Source organism: Trichosurus vulpecula, chromosome 2 (genome assembly GCF_011100635.1).
Source record: "Trichosurus vulpecula isolate mTriVul1 chromosome 2, mTriVul1.pri, whole genome shotgun sequence".
NCBI lineage: Eukaryota > Metazoa > Chordata > Mammalia > Diprotodontia > Phalangeridae > Trichosurus > Trichosurus vulpecula.
Window position 1 is genome coordinate 7,371,298 of NC_050574.1, and position 21,543 is coordinate 7,392,840.

The following is a 21,543-nucleotide window of genomic DNA, read 5'->3' on the forward strand; positions in this document are numbered from 1 at the left end:
CTACAAAAATGTTCATACCCTTTGACGCAACAATACCACTTCTAGGGGAGTATCCCAAAGAGATCACACAAGTGGGAAAGGGACCTGTATATACAAAAATATAGCTGTTCTTTTTGTGGTAGCAAAGAATTGGAAATCAAGGGGATGCCCATCAATTGGGGAATGGCTAAACAAGTTATGGTATATGAATGTAATGGAATTCTAATTTGCGATAAGAAATAGGGAAGACAGAGACTTCGTAATAACCTGGAAAGACCTACGTGATATGATGCTGAGTGAGTGAAGCAGAACCAGGGGAGCATTGTACACAACCACAGATGTATTGCTTCGGTTATGACTAACTTTGACAGACTTGGCTCTTCCCAGCAAAACAAGGTTCAAAGACAACTCCAAATGACTCATGATGGAAAGAGCTATCTAAGTCCAGAGAAAGAACTATGGAGTCTGAATGCAGATTGAGGCAAACTATTTACTCCCTCGTTTTTGTTCCCTCCTTTTTTTGGTTTTCTTTCTTCTTTCCCATGATTCATTCCATTGGTCATAATTCTTCTTTACAACTTGACTATTGTGTAAATAAGTTTAATGTGCAGGTATATGTAGAACATATATAGGACTCCTTGCCATCTTGTTGGGGAGGGAAAGGGAAGTGAGGGGAAGAAAATTTGGAACTCAGGAACTGAGGGTGGTAAAATTAAAATTAAAAAAAATCTTAGGGGCAGCTAGGTGGCGCAATGAGCAGAGCACCGGCCCATGAGTCAGGAGTACCTGAGTTCAAATCCGGCCTCAGACACTTGACATATTTACTAGCTGTGTGACCTTGGGCAAGTCACTTAACCCCAATTTCCCTGCCTTCCCCTCTGCAAAAAAAAAAAAATCTTAATTATAAAAGCAAAATTCAAAGAAAACATTGTGAAAAGCTCATAAGTACTGTGTATTCTTGGGCAGGGGGAGGGGAGAATTTAACAGTGATCATGAGGAAAGAACAAAGAAAAAGGAATGATCTTGTAAATTTCCTTAGAGTTGGAAATAAAGTCTTAATTAGATGAAAGTATGAAAAGAACTCTAAAGAGAGACTACCCGGAAGCTGGCCTTAACTGAGGGGAATGAGTCTCTTTGCAGCCAAGTGAAGAGTTCTCTGTTCTTATACCGAGGGGTTCAGATGACACTGGCTATGATGTGTCATGGTCAAAAGGATCTGCGGCCCTTGCTATATGATTGCTTGCAGTTGTTCAAGGAATATATTCATTCATTGTATTATTTAATCATAGAGAAAGTAAGTAACTCTGTGAGGAATGGAGGGTTCCTTGATTCAGTAGGAATATTTTATGAGCTGGGATTGGAGATTGAGCTAATGCATAAGAGAGACACTGACACTATGAAAAATAAATTATTTCAATACGCAGCTAGAACTAAAGAACATTGGTGATCAGGAACGAAGAGGAAGACTGATGAATATCATACAAGACATTGGGAACATCTGCAATCCTTTGACACATGGGTGAGGGGCTCATCTATTTATCCAACCTACTACATGTAGAACACATGTTCAGCCAATGCACTTGGCATTCGACGCTCTTCTGTTTCATTCTCTTCCATTTCTAGCAGAAAGATGAGTCACTTTTTCAGTTTTTCTCTTATTTCAGAGCAATTCTCTTTCATGGAGGTAAAAATCTCTTCTCACTTTTTGTCATTTTGATTCTATTTAAAACATCTCATTTATCTCATATTTATAATCTCGATTTCATTTTATTTTTTGCAGGGGGAAAGGCAGGGCAATTGGGGTTAAGTGACTTGCCCAAGGTCACACAGCTAGTAAGTGTGTCAAGTGTCTGAGCCGGCTTTGAAGTCAGGTCCTCCGGACTTCAGGGCTAGTGCTCTACTTACTGCGCCACCTAGCTGCCCATATAATCTCGATTTTACTTTTAGTTTCCTTTATTTCTATTATCAAACCTCTGAGCACATAAAGAATTTATTAGACTTTTCCTGATTTATTCCATAATTCCACACAGCATCAGCACTCAGTACAGCCACAGCTCCCTAGGGGTGCCTGGTGGGAGAGGACACAGCCAGATCATCCCCAAACTTTTGGGCTAAATCCCAGATCCTCTTCTTTTCCTCAATGGTGCAGCAGGAGGACAGGATGATATTAACGTCTCCCCAGGATAGTTCAAACTGGAGGGCGATCACTTTAAAACCTTCTACAAACTGGGTGGGATTTTCTGAATAAAGAGGCCAAGTTTTTTCTTAACCTGACCAGGATCAGAGATTGGAATCTGCTACTTCCGGCAAAAGCGATGGGAGGGAGCCCACGAATCAGGAGCTTGGGGTGGAGGGAGATAGGGAGTTCCACCTCTTGCAAGGGGAGGACTAGGGAGCAGGGGATTCTGGGAAACCGAGTCCGGCTGCGGAGGCCGAGGAGACCAAGGAGCAGGCGGGGCAGGTAGGTTCAAGGCCTGCTGGGAAATGGAGTCCGGAAGCGCCCCTGGCGGTAAACGCCCTGGAAATGTTGGTTTAGGGGACCAATGGGCGGGAGGTGCCGGCGGATAAGGGGGGCAGGACATCCTGTAGAGGCCCCCTAGCTTCCTGGTAAGGTCCACGTGTTGCCGAAGGGACTGATAGAGGAGCGGTAGAGACGCGAGGCTGTGTAGGGGCTCCCGGAGCCGAAGGTCGTGGGTCTGAAAGAAGGGGGTCATCAGGTAGGTCAGGTTCGTTCTGTTTCCCCTTTGCTGGAGTCAGTTTAAGTAGGGGCTCCCTACACTGCTCCCGCAGTTCTGGCTCCTGGGAAAGGCACCTGAAAGCCTGGACGTAGGGAACTTGTGTAAACTTCCCTTCCCAGCGGCAGAAGAGATCCGGCTGTAGGATGGTGGTGCAGTGCACAGCTCCGCGCAGGCCTCTTAAATGTCCGGGCCCTCCAGAGGACATGGCATTATAGGAAGGTGTAAAGGTGAGCCAAGTCCGTGCACGTGTTGTAGAGGGCGCTCAGACTACAAACGGCCAAATGAGAAGGAGTATGTGGCGTGTACATATGGGCATGAAAACCTGGTATTTTGAGAGAACAAAAGAGAATCTGCAGATTGTTTCAGGATCTTTCCTGCCTCCTTCAAGCACAAAGCACGAGTACATTGCTAATATTGGATCCTGAAATTTGAAATATTAGCGCCTAACAGCCCTCGTGCAAGTTGAGATTTTTAAGTCATTGCCATTAGTAACTAAACATGTATATTTAATTTGGTGAATTCACAATTCAGTGAGTGTAATGGGGAATCTGTTCGTTTAAATTAGACTTTTTAAGTTTTATAACTCTGCTTCGTTGAAGTTGTTTTGAAATGGACTAAATTGGCAAAAGTAAGGTTAAAATCTCATGAAATGGACTTGTGAGAAACATGGTTTTGGCGATCACTGGACTTCCTAGGCAGGGCCAAAGTCCTGAGGAAGAACCCTGTGATAATCCCTAGGGAAGGCTGTACAGACCACAGAACTCCCAGAGGAAGACCAAGTGGTAGCCCCCCCCCCCTCTTAATCTGTGGGGATCACAGGGCCTCCTAGGGTTCAGATCCCAAGGAGGACCCAAGTGATGGCCCCTTAGGACGGCAGTAAGATCACAAGGCTCCTGAGACAGGGCCGGAAGTCCCAAGTGATGCCCCCTTAAGAAGGCTGTGTAGACCACAGGGTTCCCCAGGGCAATCCGGAGTGGTAGCCCTTTTAACACTGCAGTGGGGATCACAGGACACCCCAAGACAAAATCCGGGAGTAAGCTGGGCGATCTTCCCCTGCCTGTTGTTTCCCTTCCCTTGACATTAGGAAGATCCATGTGATTTGCCCATTCTCACCCAAAGAACTCAAGACCAGAGTGGGCAGAGGAAGGCATTTTATCATGCTCCTTGAGAGAGCAGGTGTAGTGCTCACTGGAACACTCACACTGATACAGTTGCAAGAGCAGGGGTAACCATTCCCTCCACTCCTGCTAGAGTTACAGTTAGCTTACAATCTTTATTTTTTACATAGTTTTCCAAGGTTATACAGTTTATACAGGTAGGATAATAAGGATACAGAAGCAAAAGTGAAGTTAACTAGATTTTCCTTGTCTTAGTTTAGGATTAAACTACATTCTTTTACTTCTCCTACTTTCCCTCTTTAACGTATGCAAATTATGCAAATCAGTAGGCCTGGATTCTTGACCAAGACCAGACCCTAGATAAGCTTGAACTGGTTCAAGTGTGTTTGGCCTCTGATTCCCCAGACTGGCTTGTCAAAAAGCAATTCCACCAACAATGAATTAGTGTCCCAATTTACCACATCCTCTCCAACATTTGTCACCTTCCTTTTCAGTCATTTTAGCCAACCTGACAGGTGTAAAATGATATCTCAAGTTTGTTTTAATTTGCATTTCTCTACTCAACAATGATTTAGAGCATTTTTTTATTTGATTATAAATTGTTTCGATTTCTGCATTGGAAAACTGCCTGTCTATATCCTTTGATCATTTCTTAATTGGAGAATGACTCATACTCTTAGAGATTTTGCAAAGATCTTTATTTATTTTGTATATTTGAGATATGAGAACTTTATCCCCCCCACCAATTTTCTGCTTTCCTTCTGATCATCATTACATTGTTTTAATTTGTACAAAACCTTTTTAATTTAACCTGATCAAAATTATGTATTTAACACCTTACTCCCTTCCTTACCCCTTGTTTATCCATGAATTGTTCTACTATCCATAAGTCTAATAATTAACATGTTCCATAATCTTCAAATTTTCTTGTAATATCTCTTTAGATTTAGCTCATGTATCCATTTTTACCTTAACTTGCTAAAAAATGTAAAATGTTGGTTCATGCATAATTTCTGCCATATTTCCTTCTGGTTTTCCCTACAATTTTTACCAGATAATGAATTCCTGTCCCCAAATCTTCAGTGTTGCACTTGTCAAATAGAAGGTTCCTTTTTTCATTTGCTGCTGTAAATTATATGTCTGCTAGGTTCCATTGATCTGCCTTTCTAGTTCTTAGCCAGTAGAAGATACTTTTGATAATTACTGCCTTATAATACAGTTTTAAGATCAGGTTCTGCTATTTTTTTTTCCTTTACATTACTCTTTTATTAGTTCTTTTCATGTTCTTGACCTTTTGTTCTTCCAAATAAATTTTATTATTTTTTTTCTAACTCAATAAAATAAGGTTTTGATAATTCATTTGGGATAGCATTGAAGATATAAATTAGGTGAAGAAACATTGTCATAATTCTATTTGCCATGCCAACCCATGAAGATTTAATATCCCTCTAATTATTTAAATCTGATTTTATTTGTATCACATTTTTTATATTTATACTAATGTAGTTCCTGGGTTTGTTCTGGCAGGCGTAACCCCAGGAATTTTATACTGTCTAGACTTATTTTAAATGGGGTATCTCTTACTGTCTCTTCTTTCAAGGTTTTGCTGGTGATCTATAGGAATGTTGATGATTTATGTGAGTTTACATTATATCCTGATACTTTGCTAAAATTATTGTTTCAACTAACTTTTTAATCGAGTCTTTGAGTGACCTCCCCAGGGCACTGTGCAGAGACCAAAGCATTTTCCGTGGAGAGAGTTTAGAACCAGAGGGAATGGCCCCTGGCACCCAGAGACCCTCATCCCGGGTGAGTGCAGTCCATCCACAGACCTGAGCAGCATCAGCAAACCTGGACCCTAAGAATAACTGATATATCTGGGGAGTTCTAAACCTGATTCAGTCTGAGGGGGGTGAACTGAGATCAGATTCCCCACAAAAAAGAAAGAGGCATCTTTACTTGGAGGCATTTCTGCATTATTGGGGCAGGGACAGTAGCACTGAGCCCAGGCCACTTAACTAACACTGGCTGGATAATGGAAGCTTTGAACATAAGGCCCTCCCCCTACCACACCCCCACATACCTAGGCTGGGAGGAGGCAGGGTGGGGAGGAACCAAGTTTTAGTTCCCCTGGCTCTGAAAGCAAAGGGGTGGAGAAAGAAGAGAGATCAATATTGGGAGCTCTGGAAGGTTGGAGGACATTCCAGGGAGCAGTCAGTCTCTGTCTTCATTCCATTCTTTAGCCAGATGGAGAAGACATCAGAGGACCTGGAATCTTTGGTCAGAGAAAGTATGTCTGGATCTCAGGTGACCCCCAACCCCCTCCCAAACCCTAGCCTGGGTGGCCTGGCAGCTATCTGCCCTCCCCCCACCTCCTTTCGTACATAGACCACCTTGGAACCAGGAGTTTTTTCATTTTTCATAATCCCTTTGTCTTATGCCCTCCCCCACAAGAATCCTTCTTTCCTCCCAAGAGAAAACTTCAGCAGCCTGTTCCCTCCCCCATGCTGAGAGGCTGCCTGGTAGAGGCAGGGAAGAGCTGTGTGTTTGGAATCAGGATCTGGGTTCGAATCCAGCTTCCCCAGTTCTACTACCAGACTGCATACAGTGCTTTACATGTGTGATCTCCTTGATCCTCACAACAGCCCTGCCAGAAAGGGGCTGTCATCCCCATTTGACAAATGAGGGAACTGTGGCTGAGAGGTGCAGTGAGTTTCCCAGAGTCTTAGCCAGGACATGTCAGAGGGAGGATTCTCTGAGGTCTAACTGACTCCAGGCTCTCCCCACTTAACCTTGGCTGCTAAGTCCCTGAGCCTCTGTGTTCTCTTCTGTAAAATGAGAGGGTGGACTTGGTGACCTTTCAGGTTTCAGATATACGTGCATTCCTGTGAATGCTCAGAAAAAAAAACAAAAACCCTTACGTAAGGTAAGAGTAGGATGGAGGTCAGAAAATGATCTTGGAGTTCCCTAGTGGTGTAACTCTGTGACCCAGGCTGGAATCCAGGCTGTTCCTTAATGCCCCTGTGACCATGGGCCAGTCACTGACCACTCTGAGCCTTGTTTCTTCAGACAAAATAAGGGCCTGGAGCTCTGAGGCCCCTCTTGGCTCAGCTTAGAGTCCTTTTAGAGCTGGCCACTTGAAACGTGGACTCCAGCCTGTTAAACCATATCTTTCCCCTCTCAATTTCCTGGTTCCCTGCTGCTGTCCTACCTTGGACAGAACCCCAGCCCATGCTGGGGCCAGGCTCAATTGGGAGCATCCTTCCAACACATTTTGGGGATGTGAATTAATCCTCATCCGACCACCAACTTTCTCCCCTGCTCCGATTCCCCAGGCAATTAGATTCCTGTGGGGGCTTTTCATTCCCCAGTCCTCTGTGCTCTGCCCTTCTCTCTGGGATAGGCTCAGACCTCCTAGTCATTCTCTCCTAGAATCTCTAAATGAACAAACATAAGGCTGACCAGGGCCTTTATAACCCTTCTGAGATCTCAACTGCTGTCATTCCTGGCAGGTCGGCATCCACACTAGGAAGACGAGGTAAAGACAATGTCTCTTCCATTCTGAGATTCTTCTCTCTTCCCAGGTCAGCTTGTAGAGCCCAACGCCTAGAACCAGAGGAAATGGCTCCTGCCACCCTGAGACCCTCATCCCAGGTGAGTGCAGTCCATCCACAGACCTGACCAGCATCAGCAAACTTGGAATTGAAGAGAGCCAAGGAAGCTTTATCTTGTTAGATGTCCTTTGCGGTGCTGTCAGCAAAGCAGAAATTGTCCTCCTGGTCCTGCTCATTTCCTCCTGCCTCAGGCACCACAAGCCTTCCCAGGGCTCTCTGAATCCCTCTCATTTGCAATGTCTTAGGTCAAGTCAATAAGCATTTGGAAAGTGGCCCCTCTGTGACAAGCACTGTGCTAACCTACTGAGGATTCAAAGGAAGGTTGAAAAAAAAAATCAGTCCCTGCCCTCCATGAGCTTACACTCTAATGGGGAAAGAACATGTCAGTCAGCAACTGTGTCTAAACAAGCTCTATGCAGTATGGATGGGAGGCACCCTGAGAGGGAGGGCTCTGGCAGTGTCAGGGACCAGGAAAAGCTTGTTTTTAGATGAGATGTTACCTGAGATACAAAGGATGCCAGAAGGCCCAGGTACAAGGGGAGGACATTCCAAGCATGAGAGACAGCCATTGGGAAGGCACAGGGTCAGGGGATGGAGGGTCTTGGTCAAGGATCAGCCAGGAGGCCAGTGTCCTTGGGTCAGGGGGAAGAAAAGGAAAAAGGTGTAAGGAGACTGAAAAGGGTTAAGATAGGGCATCTGTTTGTGCCAGGAAGCACATAGATATTATTTCATTTAATCCTGTTGTGAGAATTGTCAGGGTCAGCGAGGGACAGCTAGAATAAGGGAGTGCAGGATACAGCCAGACAGTCAACTGTGCTTCATTTATCCCCTCAGAGCGTGATGCCCCAGGAGTAGGTGATTGGCATGTGTAAGTAAACTGAGGACACACAGACACTCTCCCTCTAGGGTATTGGAGCCATCGTTCCATAGGATGAGCATAAGAAAGCTTGCAAAGAAGTTTTGGGTAAGAATAGGTCAGGAGATACAGAGAAAAAAAGAAACATTTTTAGGAAAAGGAAAAAAAACGTGAATTTATTGGTATGGTTAGAAAGGTGTTATGCCAGTGCAAAGAAAACACTGTCTGCTTGCATAGTCAGGTAGTTTATCAACATTTGCTAAGCCCTTTGTGCCTTCTAAGGAAAAATAACTGCATAGGAATGAAGTCTATTAGTTTTCTCAAAGAGATTGGGGAAGGAAGGTACTGAAGGGGACATTAAGTACACTGATACAAGAACAGCCATTATAGGATCATTCCTGTAAGTAAATTCAGTGCAGTGAAGGGTCATGACTCAGAACACCAAGTGAAAAGGAAAATTTTGTAGATTTTTGGGAACCTAAAAAAATCAGGAAAGATCTAATAAATTCTTTATTTGCTCAAATGTTTGATAATAGAAATAAAGGAAGCTAAAAGCAAAATCAAGATTATAAATATAAGATAAATAAGATGTTTTAAATAGAATCAAAATGAGAAAAAGGGAAAAGAGATTTTTACCTCCATGAAAGAGAATTGCCCTGAAATAAAAGAAAAAGTGACTCATCCTTCTGCTAGAAATTGAAGAGAATGAATTGGAAGAATGTCGATTGGCAAGTGCATTGGCTGAACATGGGTTCTACATGCAGTAGGTTGGATAAATAGATGAGCCCCCCATACCCCATGTATCAAAGGCTTACAGATGTCCCCACTCTCTTCTATGATATCCATCAGTCTGTCTCTTCATTCCTGATCACCTATGTACTTGAGTCACTGTGTCTCTTATGCGTTATCTCAATCCTCGCCCCCAGCTCATAAAACATTACATTTGTACTGAATCAAGGAACCCTCCTTTCCTCACATAAGTTACTTTCATTTCTCTATGATTAAATAACACAATGAATGACTATATTCCTTCAGCAGCTGCAAACAATCATAAAGCAAGGGCTGCAGATGCTTTTGACCATGACACATCATAGCCAGTGTCATCTGAAGCCCTCTGTATAAGAACAGAGAACTTCTTCACTTGGCTGGAAAAAGCCTCATTCCACTCACTTGAGGCCACATTGTGAGTAATGTCTCTTGAGAATCCTTTTCATACTTTCATCTAATTAAGACTTTATTTCCAACTCTAAGGAAATTTACTAGATCTTTGCTTTTTCTTTCTCCTTTCCTCAGTTTTACTCTTCAGTCCCCCCCAACTCCCAAACAAAACACAGAACTTACCAGCTTTTCACAGTGGCTTCTTTCAGTTTTCTTATGTGTCACTGATGACTCTTCTGGTGGGGAGGAATTTCAGATGACCTTGTCTCTTTCTCTACAGATGCTTAGATCTCACTGACAGAACACATACGTTTTCCCTAATTCTGCTGGGAGAAACGTTCAATAGTAGGAAAGTTTTTCAGCTTTTATTACTCCAACATGATTCTCATTTCAAATGTAAAATGCTTTCCTCCATATTCCATTAGTTTCTTAATAAGTGATTTCAAGTGCTGTCTCTGACAGTCATAAAGGTTATATGAGTTTTAAGCAAATCCCTTTTCTGGGCTTCAGTTTCCTCTTCTAAGTTGATGAAGGTTGGACTAGATGAATTCTGGAGTCTGTCTTTCAGCTCTAAATCATGTGATTTTGATGGTTTAGGAGTTGGTGACCTTCAAGGATGTGGTTGTGGACTTCACTGAGGAGGAGTGGTGCCTCTTGGACCATTCTCAGAAAAAGCTGTACATAGAGGTCATGCTGGAAAATATCCAGAATCTGCTGTCCCTGGGTAAGGACCATTTCCTTTCTTTTCTTGGTGTTAATTGCCAGGTCAAAATTTTTACAATCAGCAGAGAATTGATTCATACTCTGTCCCATCTCATCCTCAGAAAGTGACATGACAGCACAATCTTCTGTATGCACTAACTCTCCATCTTCTTTGGTCTTGGCTTTCAGCATTAAGTTAAATAACTTACCATCATTCAGGTAGCTGGAGATAAAGATCTGGGGTCCTTTTCAGGGGAAGAAACTGGCGTTAAAATAAAAAAAAAACACTCCTACTTCAAAGAGAAATTTCACGTGGTATCAGGCCCAAAAAGAGTTCTTGGAAGAAATTAAAAAGTATTTAAAAATCAAATGATGGACTGAGGAAAAATTAGGGGAAAAAACAACAGCAGAACAGGAAATTAAGAAAATGATGACCAGAAAGTCAACTAACTAGAAAAACAGATCCAAAAACTTAAGAACCATAGTAACCTCTTAAAATGCAGAATTGGGTGAGATGAAGCTAATGACATTATAAGGCACCAAGAAAGACTGAACACTGAAGGAATGAAAAAGTAGAAGTAAATGTGGAAAGATTCATTAGGAAAACAAATGATACGGAGAATAGATCAAGGAGACTCAAGTTAAGAGTTGTTATACTACCTGAAAGGTATGATCCAATTAAGGGTCTAGATGAAATATTCCAAGACATTAAGAAAATTTGCCCCTGAAAGTGATAAAATGAAAATTTGCAGTAACATTATAGCCAAGTTTCAAAGCTCCCAAATTAAGTAGGAAATACTAGAAGCAACAAGAAGAACAGGATGTAAATACTGTGGAGCTAGCATCAAGATAAGACAAGACCTCACAGCTTCTACATTAAAAGACTATAGGGCTTGGGACATTATATTTCATAGAGCAAGGGAGCTGTGGTTGTGAACAATAATAAGTCACTTAGCAAAGCTGAGTGTAATCCTGAATGAAAAAATGAGAATAATGAACTGAAAGATATTCAGGTATTTGTGAGAAAAAAAGCAGGATGCAATTGCAAATTGGACATGGATAATCATGGAGAAATATAAGATAAAAATTAAAGACCAGTTATAAGGGACTTAATCAGGTCAACTTGTTTTCTTTTTATAAAGTTAGGTGTTATCAGTGACCTTAAGAATGTCATCATTACTTGGGTAGTTGGAAAGAAAAGCTTAACCTGAGCTGTGAATGATGGGTTGATTCTAAAAAAATAATATTGGATAGGGAGAGTAAAATGGAGAAGTTATTATACACTTATAAGTCCTGAAAGGAAGAAGTGATACAGAGGAAGCATATGGGAGTGGAGGGCAGGTAGTGCTAGAACATTATTCTCAGGGGATTATCAGGAAAAAAAAAATACTGAAGTCATCTTGAGTTACAAAAAGAAATTGAACTGGCCACAAATGAGCTTCCTAAGAATAAAGCAGCAGGACCAGATGGATTTGCAAGGGAATTCTACAAAACATGTAAAGGTCAGCTGATTCCAGTATTAAATATATGATTGGGAAAAAAATAGATAAAGAAGGGGAACTACCAAAGTGCTTTTATGAAACAAATATGATGCTGATATTGAAATTAGGAAAAATAAAAAAGAGAACATCATAGACCAATTTCATTAATGTCTATGGATGCCAAAATCCTAAATACAATACTAGCTAGGAGATTACAACAATATATTGCAAGGATTATACATTGTGACCCATTGGGATTTCTACCAGGAATATAGGGATGGTATAACCTAAGGAAAGTAATACACGTGATCTGTTAGATGAATAACAATAATCATATGACTCTACCAGTAGCCGAAGAAAAAGCTTTTGGTACAGTAGAGTACTCATTTCTATTAAGAATAAATATTTTCCCTGAAAATATAGGGAAAATAGATTTTTCCTAAAATTGTTAAAAAGCACTTCCCTCAAAACTGTCAGCAAGAGTTACTTGTAATGGGGAGAAGTTAGCAACCTTGCCAGTAAGCACCAAGAGTCAACAGAAGTGGATGTTGTCACCAATATTATTCAATATTGTGTTGGAAATCCTAAAATATGAATAAGAGGAAGAAAAGGAATAGAAGCAATCAGACTAGGGAATGAGGTAATAAAAATATCTCTTTGTGGATGATTCGGTAATATCCATGGAAAATTGCAAAGACTCAACTAAAAAGTTTATTGAAACAATTATTTTAGCAAAGTAGAAGGATATAAGGTAAAGTTACATGAATCGCCAGCATGAAACAAAAGCAAAACTAATGATAATAGTAAAAAAGGTATCTGGCATGAGCTAAGAGATAGAAAGGTAGATGAGTAGAACAGAATAACTTTGGGTTTGGAAAATGTTGTCAAGGTTTTGTGATAAGAATTCCTGATTTGGTGAAAAGTGTGAGGAAAGCTGGGAAGTACTGTATCAGAAATTGGACAGAGACTAATATACTCGATTTACCAAAATAATGTCCAAATGGACACATGACCTAGATATACAGGAGACTTCTTAGGAAATTAAAAGAATGTGGTGGAACATATTACCAATCAGAATTATGGAGAGGTGAACAATTTATGCATAAAAAAGAGATAGCATGGTGAGGCACAAAATGAATGATTTTCTATTACCTTAAATAACAAAGGTTTTGGACAAATAAAAGCAGTGTAGGAAAAGCAGAAAATTTAGAGGGGGAGGAATTATAGACAGTTTTTCAGATAAAGGTCTTATATCTCAAATATTTAAAGACCTAGGTCAAATGTGAAAAGAATATAAGTCATTCCCCAATCCTAAGTGGTCAAAGACTAGGAACAGGCAGTTTCTGATGAACAAATCAGAATCATACAAGAAAATTGTTAAAATCATTACTTCTTACGGAAATGCTAATTAAAACTATCTTGAGATATCATCTTATCCCTGTCAGGCTACAATGATAGAAGGGGAAAGGGACAAATGTTGGAGGAGATGTGGAAAATCTGGAACACTAATTCACTGTTGATGGAGCTGTGAACTGATCCATCAGGTTTGCAGAATAACCTGTATTATGCCCAAATAATTAAATTGTGCCTACCCCTTGGTCCTGTCATACTATTCTTAGGTCTGCCTTGCAAGATGATTAAGGAAAATAAAAAACAAAATATTTTAAAATACTTATACTAGATGTCTTTTTGGTAGCAATGATTGTAAATGGTGGGGATGCCCATGAATTGGTGAATGGCTTGAGAGGGATTGAATGCAACCTGAGGTAAATGGACAGTAGCTCCAGCAGGGGTTGAGAATGGTGTCCTGAGAATACTATGGAAGTGTTCAGCCCAGCTCTCCAGGATCATGTCCTTATCAGTAGTCAATGTGGTTCTATTAGCACTGTAATGCCCCCTAGGTGGATAGGTCTTTGGCTCACAAATAGCTTTCAGGGGCTGGGCCCTCTCCAGTTGTTCAGATCTCTATCTGGCTACTGGACCCAGAAGGCTCTGGAGGAGAGAATTAGGCTGCTGACTTGGCATAGCATTCCCTCACTTATATCCAGTTCAGTTATAAGTCATGGCATCATCTTCCTGATGTCATGGTCCTCCTGAAGAGCAAAGGACAAACCACAACCACACAACCTCAGACCCAGTGTGGGTGGGGGGATGGCCCTGCCGGCTCAGAGTGAATATGGATAGCAATTGTTTCTCCTTAGGCCAGTGACTCTGAGGGTCTTCCCATCAAAGTTGATTTTTTTTTTTTATTAAAAGAACCATCCTTTGACCCACGTCTTAAAAAGGCCTTATCACTGAATGGGCATTGCCTCAATCAGAATGAGAAGTTGGAAAGACCGTAGCTTTAAAAGGCCAAGGTGTCCCACTGCATCATGGGCCATCTCTAGTTATCCTGATCTATATCTGACCACTGAACCAAGGGGGCTCTGGAGGAAAAAGTGAGGTTGGTGACTTTGCACACCTTTCACTTAAATCCAATTTAAATGCAAGTCATTGCATCATCTTCCTGAAGTCCTGTTCCTCTTTGAGAATGAAAGAGAAACCACACAGCCTTCAGGGCATCATAAAATGCTTTGGATTTGGTGGAGTTAAATATGGCTTTCTTCAGGGTGGATGAGGTAACCTACTCATCCCCCTCTTGAGTTCTCATTTTTTATTTAGTACCTTCTGAATTTCCCCATGATTTTCATCAAAACCAGTTTAGATAGGTGTGAGTGTTCTGCCCCAGATGAGTTAATATGATACTGTACAGGAAATCCTTAAAAGCTGGCCACTCCTTTCCTGCTGGAATATTGAAAACCCTGTTTGAGCTCAGCCTTCTCTCCAAGTTAGCAACAAATTGCTCTCCCATGGAGTCACTCTTCGCTGTTGACATTAATTCTTCTGGTCACTTGACTTGGGGCTGCTGCTTTTGTTGAATATGAATGTTTAGTCTCTGATGGGTCCAGCACTCTTTGGCCCATATCTCCTTTGTCACTCTTGCATCTAGTCTATCTCTTCTCCTTACAGTGACACAGTCTATTTAATGCCAGTGTTTGCTCCAAGAGTACATCCATGAAGTTTTATTGCCTTTATAATGGTGATGAGAAGGTCATGAGCTGCATAAATCTTCAGTAACCATTGCTATTACATATTTTGAGGTGTGCATATCATTTTCTGTCTATGTGTTTGATTGTTTTCTTCAGATGTAGAGACCAAGTTTGAAGTAAATGAGATGCCTAGAAAGGTGTGCCTTTTTATGGAAGAATGTGACCTACAAAGATTCATGAGTGATGCTCCCTGGAACTTCAGTTCGAGAGAGATTCATGACTTTATTCTCAAAGTAGATAAAAACCCAAAGAGTGACTGTGACTTGGATGAAATTGGAAAGCGATTCAGACAGTCTTCTATCCTAAGTCACTGTATGAAAATGACCTCAGGGAATGACTGTCCTCCAGACATTGAATATAGGAAGTGCTTTATAGAACATGTAAAGTTTTTTCAGTCTGTGGAGAAGGCTGCTGGAATGCAAATGTATCCCGGTAGTCAGTGGGAGATGGCTGTGAACTGGAGTTCAGACATCAATAAGCATCAGAAAAGTGATACTGAGGAAATGCTTTCTGTAAATAATGAAGGTGGGAAGACCATGAGTCAGAACTCTGAGCACATTATACAGCAGCAAATTCCTGTTAGAAAGGAATCTGTTGAATACAAAAAGTGGGAAATTCAGAGAATCCACACTGGAGAGAAACTTAATGAGTGTCATCAATGTGGAAAAGCTTTCACACAGAGGTCCAGTTTTATTGCACATCAGAAAATCCACCGTGGAGCGAAGCCTTATGAATGTAATCAGTGTGGAAAGGCTTTCACACAAAGGTGCCATCTTACTACACATCAGAAAATCCACTGTGGAGAGAAGTCTTATGAATGTAGTCAGTGTGGAAAGGCTTTCACACAAAGGTCCAATCTTTCTACACATCAGAAAATCCACAGTGGAGAGAAGCCTTATGAGTGTAATCAGTGTGGAAAGGCTTTCACACAAAGGTGCCATCTTACTACACATCAGAAAATCCACCGTGGAGAGAAGCCTTATGAATGTAATCAGTGTGGAAAGGCTTTCAAACGCAACTTCATTCTTGTTGTACATCAGAGAATCCACACTGGAGAGAAACCCTATGAATGCAATGAATGTGGAAAGACTTTCACGTACACCTCCAGTCTTGCTGCACATCAGAAAATCCACCGTGGAGAGAAGCCTTATGAATGTAATCAGTGTGGAAAGGCTTTCACCGTAAGGTGCAATCTTACTACACATCAGAAAATCCACCGTGGAGAGAAGCCTTATGAATGTAATCACTGTGGAAAGGCTTTCACACACAGGTGCCATCTTACTATACATCAGAAAATCCACCGTGGAGAGAAGCCTTATGAATGTAATCAGTGTGGAAAGGCTTTCACACAAAGGTGCCATCTCAGTACACATCAGAAAATCCACTCTGCAGAGAAGCCTTATGAATGTAATCAGTGTGGAAAGGCTTTCAAACACAACTTCATCCTTGTTTTACATCAGACAATCCACACTGGAGAGAAACCCTATGAATGCAATGAATGTGGAAAGACTTTCACGTACAGCTCCAGTCTTGCTGCACATCAGAAAATCCACCGTGGAGAGAAGCCTTATGAATGTAATCAGTGTGGAAAGGCTTTCACCGTAAGGTGCAATCTTACTACACATCAGAAAATCCACCGTGGAGAGAAGCCTTATGAATGTAATCAGTGTGGAAAGGCTTTCACACAAAGGTGCCACCTTACTAAACATCAGAAAATCCACAGTAGGGAGAAGCCTTATGAATGTAATCAGTGTGGAAAGGCTTTCACACTCAGCTCCCATCTTGCTGCACATCAGAGACTCCACAGTGGAGAGAGGCATTATGAATGTAATCAGTGTGGAAAAGCTTTCAAACACAGGGGTAATCTTGCTGTACATCAGAAAATCCACACTAGGGAGAATCCTTATGGATGTAATCAGTGTGGAAAAGCTTTCATACAAAGGGGCAATCTTGCTAAACAGCAGAAAATCCACCATGCAGGGAAGCCTTATGAATGTAATCAGTGTGGATAAGCTTTCACACACAACTCCATTCTTGCACATCAGAGAATCCACATTGAAGAGAAACGCTATGAATGCAATCAGTGTGGAAAGGCTTTCACACAGAGCTCAAAGCTGGAGGGTCTGAGAGCTGGAGAGTCTTGTGAGTGAAACCTCCTGGAGCCTAGTGTCACCAGACTGAAGAGTGCATATAGGGGAGAAAGGTGTGAGAAGGCTGGAAAGGTAGCAGAGGGCTAAATTAGGCAGGGTGTTGGTGCAGAGCATTTCGTATACGCTCCTGGAAGCAATAGGGAGCCACTGGAGTTTATGGATTGGGAGAGGGGGCTGACATGATCCAACCTGCACATTAGGGAAATGACTTTGAGGCTGGACTAGAATAAGTAAAGATATGAGGCAGGCTTGTCAAACCAGATGTTGATGCTTTCCTGATAACTATGAATTGCGATTTGGTCTGTTTATATTGTGTGTGTTTGTAATTAGTTTGTACTTGCTCAGAAGTTCATGTTGCTACCTTTTCCTCCTGAACTAAGTGAATGATATTTGTATGTTGGATTAAACTAAAATTGTTAACCCCTTAACGTGACCTTCCTTAGTAAAGCAGATCAAAAGAACCTGTGCTGGCAGCTCCTGTATGCTGGTATTGTTGGGTCTTACACCCTAGAACAGCAGGTAGCCAAATTGTTTTTACAGTGCCTTCATGGAGGCAAGATGGAGCTTATATACGGAAAGATTGTGGGAGTGATTGAGGGGTGGTCAAGTAGTCTGAGGTGACTAGAGGAGGGGTTTAGGGAGGGTCTTGAGGAGTCTAAGGAGGATCTTGATGGGACTGGGCCGACTAGAGGTCAAGACTCCAGGAAACAAGAGAGTGGGATTTTGTTGGGATCAAGGGTGGGAAGCAGCTGGAGAAAAAAGGGCTAGGCTAGGTAGAGATTTAGGCCTAGCAATAAGGAAAGGCTTATGGCTTCAGGGGAAGGCCAGATGAAGTGGGAAGATTCAAGGAGAGTTCAAGGGGGTTCCCATAGACAGTACCCTGTCAAAGATACCCAGTTCAGTTCCTTTAGAATCTTCTGGTATTATGGTCCTCATCCTGAAGAAGAGATAGGGACCATCAACCAGGACCATAAAGCCCATGACTTGCACCAATGACCATTATGAAATTCAGCCTTTGGGTTCATATATTTATTCATCAGTAAATTTGGGGGCTTTTAGGTGGTACAGTGGTTAATGCACCTGCCCTGGAGTCAGGAACACTCAGTGTTTCTGAATTCAAATCTGGCTTCAGACACCTACTAGTTGTGTGACCCTGGGCCAGTCACTTCACCCTGTTTAGGGACAGTTTCCTCAGTTGGAGAAGGAAAGGGCAAACCCCTCAAATATCTCTTCCAGGAAAACCCTAAATGGGGCCATGAAGAGTCTGACATGACTAAAACAACTGAAGAACAGCAAGAACATTTAATCACCTGCAGTGTATGAATAGTGGCCAGTGATGGAGAAAGTGCAGGAGCCCAAACCTAGGCCTGGGTCAGCACTCATGGAGCTCAAAGGACAGAAGGAGCTTCTCTATGACTGAGGCACAGGCTTGAGGACCCTGAGCCTTTGGCTGTGACCTGAATCCAAGCCATTTTGCTCATCAGGGCATCTGTGCATGTGCCAAAGGTCCTTGTCCCAGCCTTGATCAGCTGACTGTGATGTCCTGTGAGAAGGGAGTTCAGACCGGTGGGAAAAGATTTTGTGTCCTGAGGCTTATTGCCTGTATTACTTTGTTTTATGTCAGATATACTATATGCCATTAGCATTGTCTGGATTTTGTGTTCTAGCCACTGACCTTTTTTCTTGTATATGATTTGATTAGCCAAAGGAAGCAGGGGGTTAAAGGAGTGTCACACTTTGTGTGTAAAGTCTTGAAGCTTCAGATGATATGGTGTCCTTCTTGGGTTCCTAATTCTGGCCCGGTAGGGAATCTAAAGAAAAATCTATAAAGAAGGGATGTTTTAAATGGAATAAAAATGACAAAAAGGGAAAAGAGATTTTTACCTCCATGAAAGAGAATTGCTCTAAAATAAATAGTGAAACAGTTATTCATCCTTCTGCTAGAAATGTTAGAAAGTGAAATGGAAGAGCATCGAATGCCAAGTGCACTGACTGAACATGTGTTCTACATGTCACAGTTTGGATAAATAGATGAGCCCACCCAAGTATCAAAGACTTTACAGATGTCCCCACTCTCTTCTATGATATCCATCAGTCTGTCTCTTCATTCCTGATCACCTATGTTCTTGAGTCACTGTGTCTCTTACGCGTTATCTCAATCCTCACCCCCAGCTCATAAAACATTAGATTTGTACTGAATCAAGGAACCCTCCTTTCCTTACATAAGCTACTTTCATTTCTCTATGCTTAAATAACACAATGAATGGTTATATTCCTTGAGCAAGTGCAAGCAATCATAAAGCAAGGACCCCAGATGCTTTTGCACATGACATATCATAGCCAGTGTCATCTGAATCCCTCAGTATAAGAATAGAGAATTCTTCTTCCCTTGGCTGGAAACTGCCTCATTCCGCTCAGCTGAGGCCCAATAGTGAGTGATGTCTCTTTAGAATCCTTTTCATACTTTCATCTAATTAAGACTTTATTTCCAACTCTAAGGAAATCTACTAGATCTTTCTTTTTCTTTGATCTTTCCTCAGTATCACTGTTCAATCCCCCCAAACCCTCAAAGAATACACAGTACTTACCAGCTTTTCACAATGCCTTCTTTCAGTTTTCTCAATATGTCTCTAATGACTCTTCTGGTGGGGAGGAATTCCAGATGTCCTTGTGTCTTTCTGAACACAATTTTCCCTAATTCTGTTGGGAGAAACATTTAATAATAGGTCGTTATTCCAGCTTTTATTATTCCAACATTATTGTCACTTCAAATATAAAATGCTTTCCTCCATATTCCACTGCGTTTTAATGACTGATTTCAAGTGCTGGCTGTGGTACTCATAAAGCTTATATGAGCGTTAGGCAAATCCCTTCTCTGTGCCTCAGTTTCCTCTTCTAAGTTGATGAAGTTCGACCAGATGAATTCTGGGGTCTCTCTTTCAGCTCTAAATCATGTGATTTTGATGGTTTAGGAGTTGGTGACCTTCAAGGATGTGGTAGTGAACTTCACTGAGGAGGAGTGGTGCCTCTTGGACCATTCTCAGAAAGAGCTGTACAAGGAGGTCATGCTAGAAAATATCCAGAACATCCTGTCCCTGGGTACCATTTCCTTTCTTTTTTTGGTGTTCAATCAGCAGCGAATTGATTCATACTGTGTGCTATCTCAGCCTCAGAAGCTGATGTGACAGCACATTCTTCTGTGTGCACCAACTCTCCATCCACTTTGGTCTTGGCTTTCAGCATTTTCAAGTGAAATAATGTACCATCATTCAGGTAGCTGGCGATAAAGATCTGGAGTCCTTTTCAGAGGAAGAGACTGGAGTTAAAATCGCTCCTATTTCAAAGAGAAATTTCAAATGGTCACAGGCCCAAAAAGATTTCTTTGAAGAACTTAAAAAGGATTTCAAAAATCAAATGAGGGACTGAGGAAAAATTAGGGGGAAAAAACAACAGCAGAACAGGAAATCAAGGAAATTATTAAAAGCAAATCAACTATTTAGAAAAACAGATCCAAAACCTTAAGAAGGAAAATAACTTCTTAATATATAGAATTGGGTGAGATGAAGCTAATGATGTTATAAGACACCAATAAATGCTAAACACTAAAAGAATAAAAAGTGGAAGTGAATGTGAAAAGAATCATTAGAGAAACAGATGATAAGGAGAACAGATCAAGGAGACACAAGTTAAGAACTGTTACACTACCTGAAAGGTATGATCCAATTAAGGGTCTAGATACAATATTTCAAGACATATTAAGGAAAATTGCCCTTGAAAGTGATAACAAAATGCAAACTTACAGTAACAGCATGTAAATACTGTGGGGCTAGAATCAGATGACACAAGACCTAGCAGCTTCTACATTAAAAGACTATAGGGCTTTGGACATTATATCTCATAGAGCAAGGGTGCTGCAGTTGTGCACAAAAATAAGTCACTCAGCAAAGCTGAGTCTGATGTGGAATGGAAAAAATAGGACAAGTGACGGACATTCAGATATTTATGAGAAAAAGAACAGAGCCTGCTGGCAAATTGAACATGGATGATGCAGGAGAAATAGAAGGTAAACATTATAGAGCAGTTATAAGGGGCTCAGTGAGGTCAAACTGTTTACTTTTTATACATGAAGATGTTATCAGTACCCTTAAGAATGTCATTATTACTTGGGTAGTTTGAAAGAAAAGCTTAAGCTGAGTTGAGTATGATGGGATGATTCTACAAAAATAAAATTGGGTAGGGAGAGGTAAAATTGAGACGTTATTACACACTAACAAGTCCTGAAAGGAAGAAGTGATACAGAGGAAGCAGATGGGAGTGGAGGGCAGGTGGTGCTGGAACATTATTCTCATGGGAGTATCAGAAAAAACAATAGAATACTGAAATCATCTCTTAGAAGAAGAAATTGAACTGGCCTGAAAGAGCTTCCTAAGAATAAAGCAACAGGACCAGGGGGATTTGTAAGGGAATTCTACCAAACATGCAAAGGTCAGCTAATTCCATTATTAAATAAATGATTTGGAAAAATAGACGAAGAAGGGGAACTGCCAAAGTCCTTTTATGAAACAAATAGAATACTGATACTGAAATTAGGAAAAATAAAAAAGAGAACATCATAGACCAATTTCATGAATGTCTATGGATGCCAAAATCCTAAATAA

At 41.2% G+C, this 21,543-nt stretch overlaps 1 protein-coding gene across 1 annotated transcript; it reads left to right on the top strand.

Annotated features, from left to right (window-relative positions):
• The first annotated feature begins 6,112 nt into the window (after positions 1–6,112).
• Positions 6,113–17,310, top strand: LOC118836176 (zinc finger protein 883-like). The gene is made up of 4 exons (XM_036743536.1): positions 6,113–6,125; positions 7,420–7,489; positions 10,061–10,187; positions 14,832–17,310. The coding sequence occupies exons 2-4, from the start codon at positions 7,457–7,459 to the stop codon at positions 16,745–16,747; spliced, it is 2,076 nt and encodes a 691-aa protein (XP_036599431.1). The 5' UTR covers positions 6,113–6,125; positions 7,420–7,456; the 3' UTR covers positions 16,748–17,310.
• Positions 17,311–21,543: the final 4,233 nt, after the last annotated feature.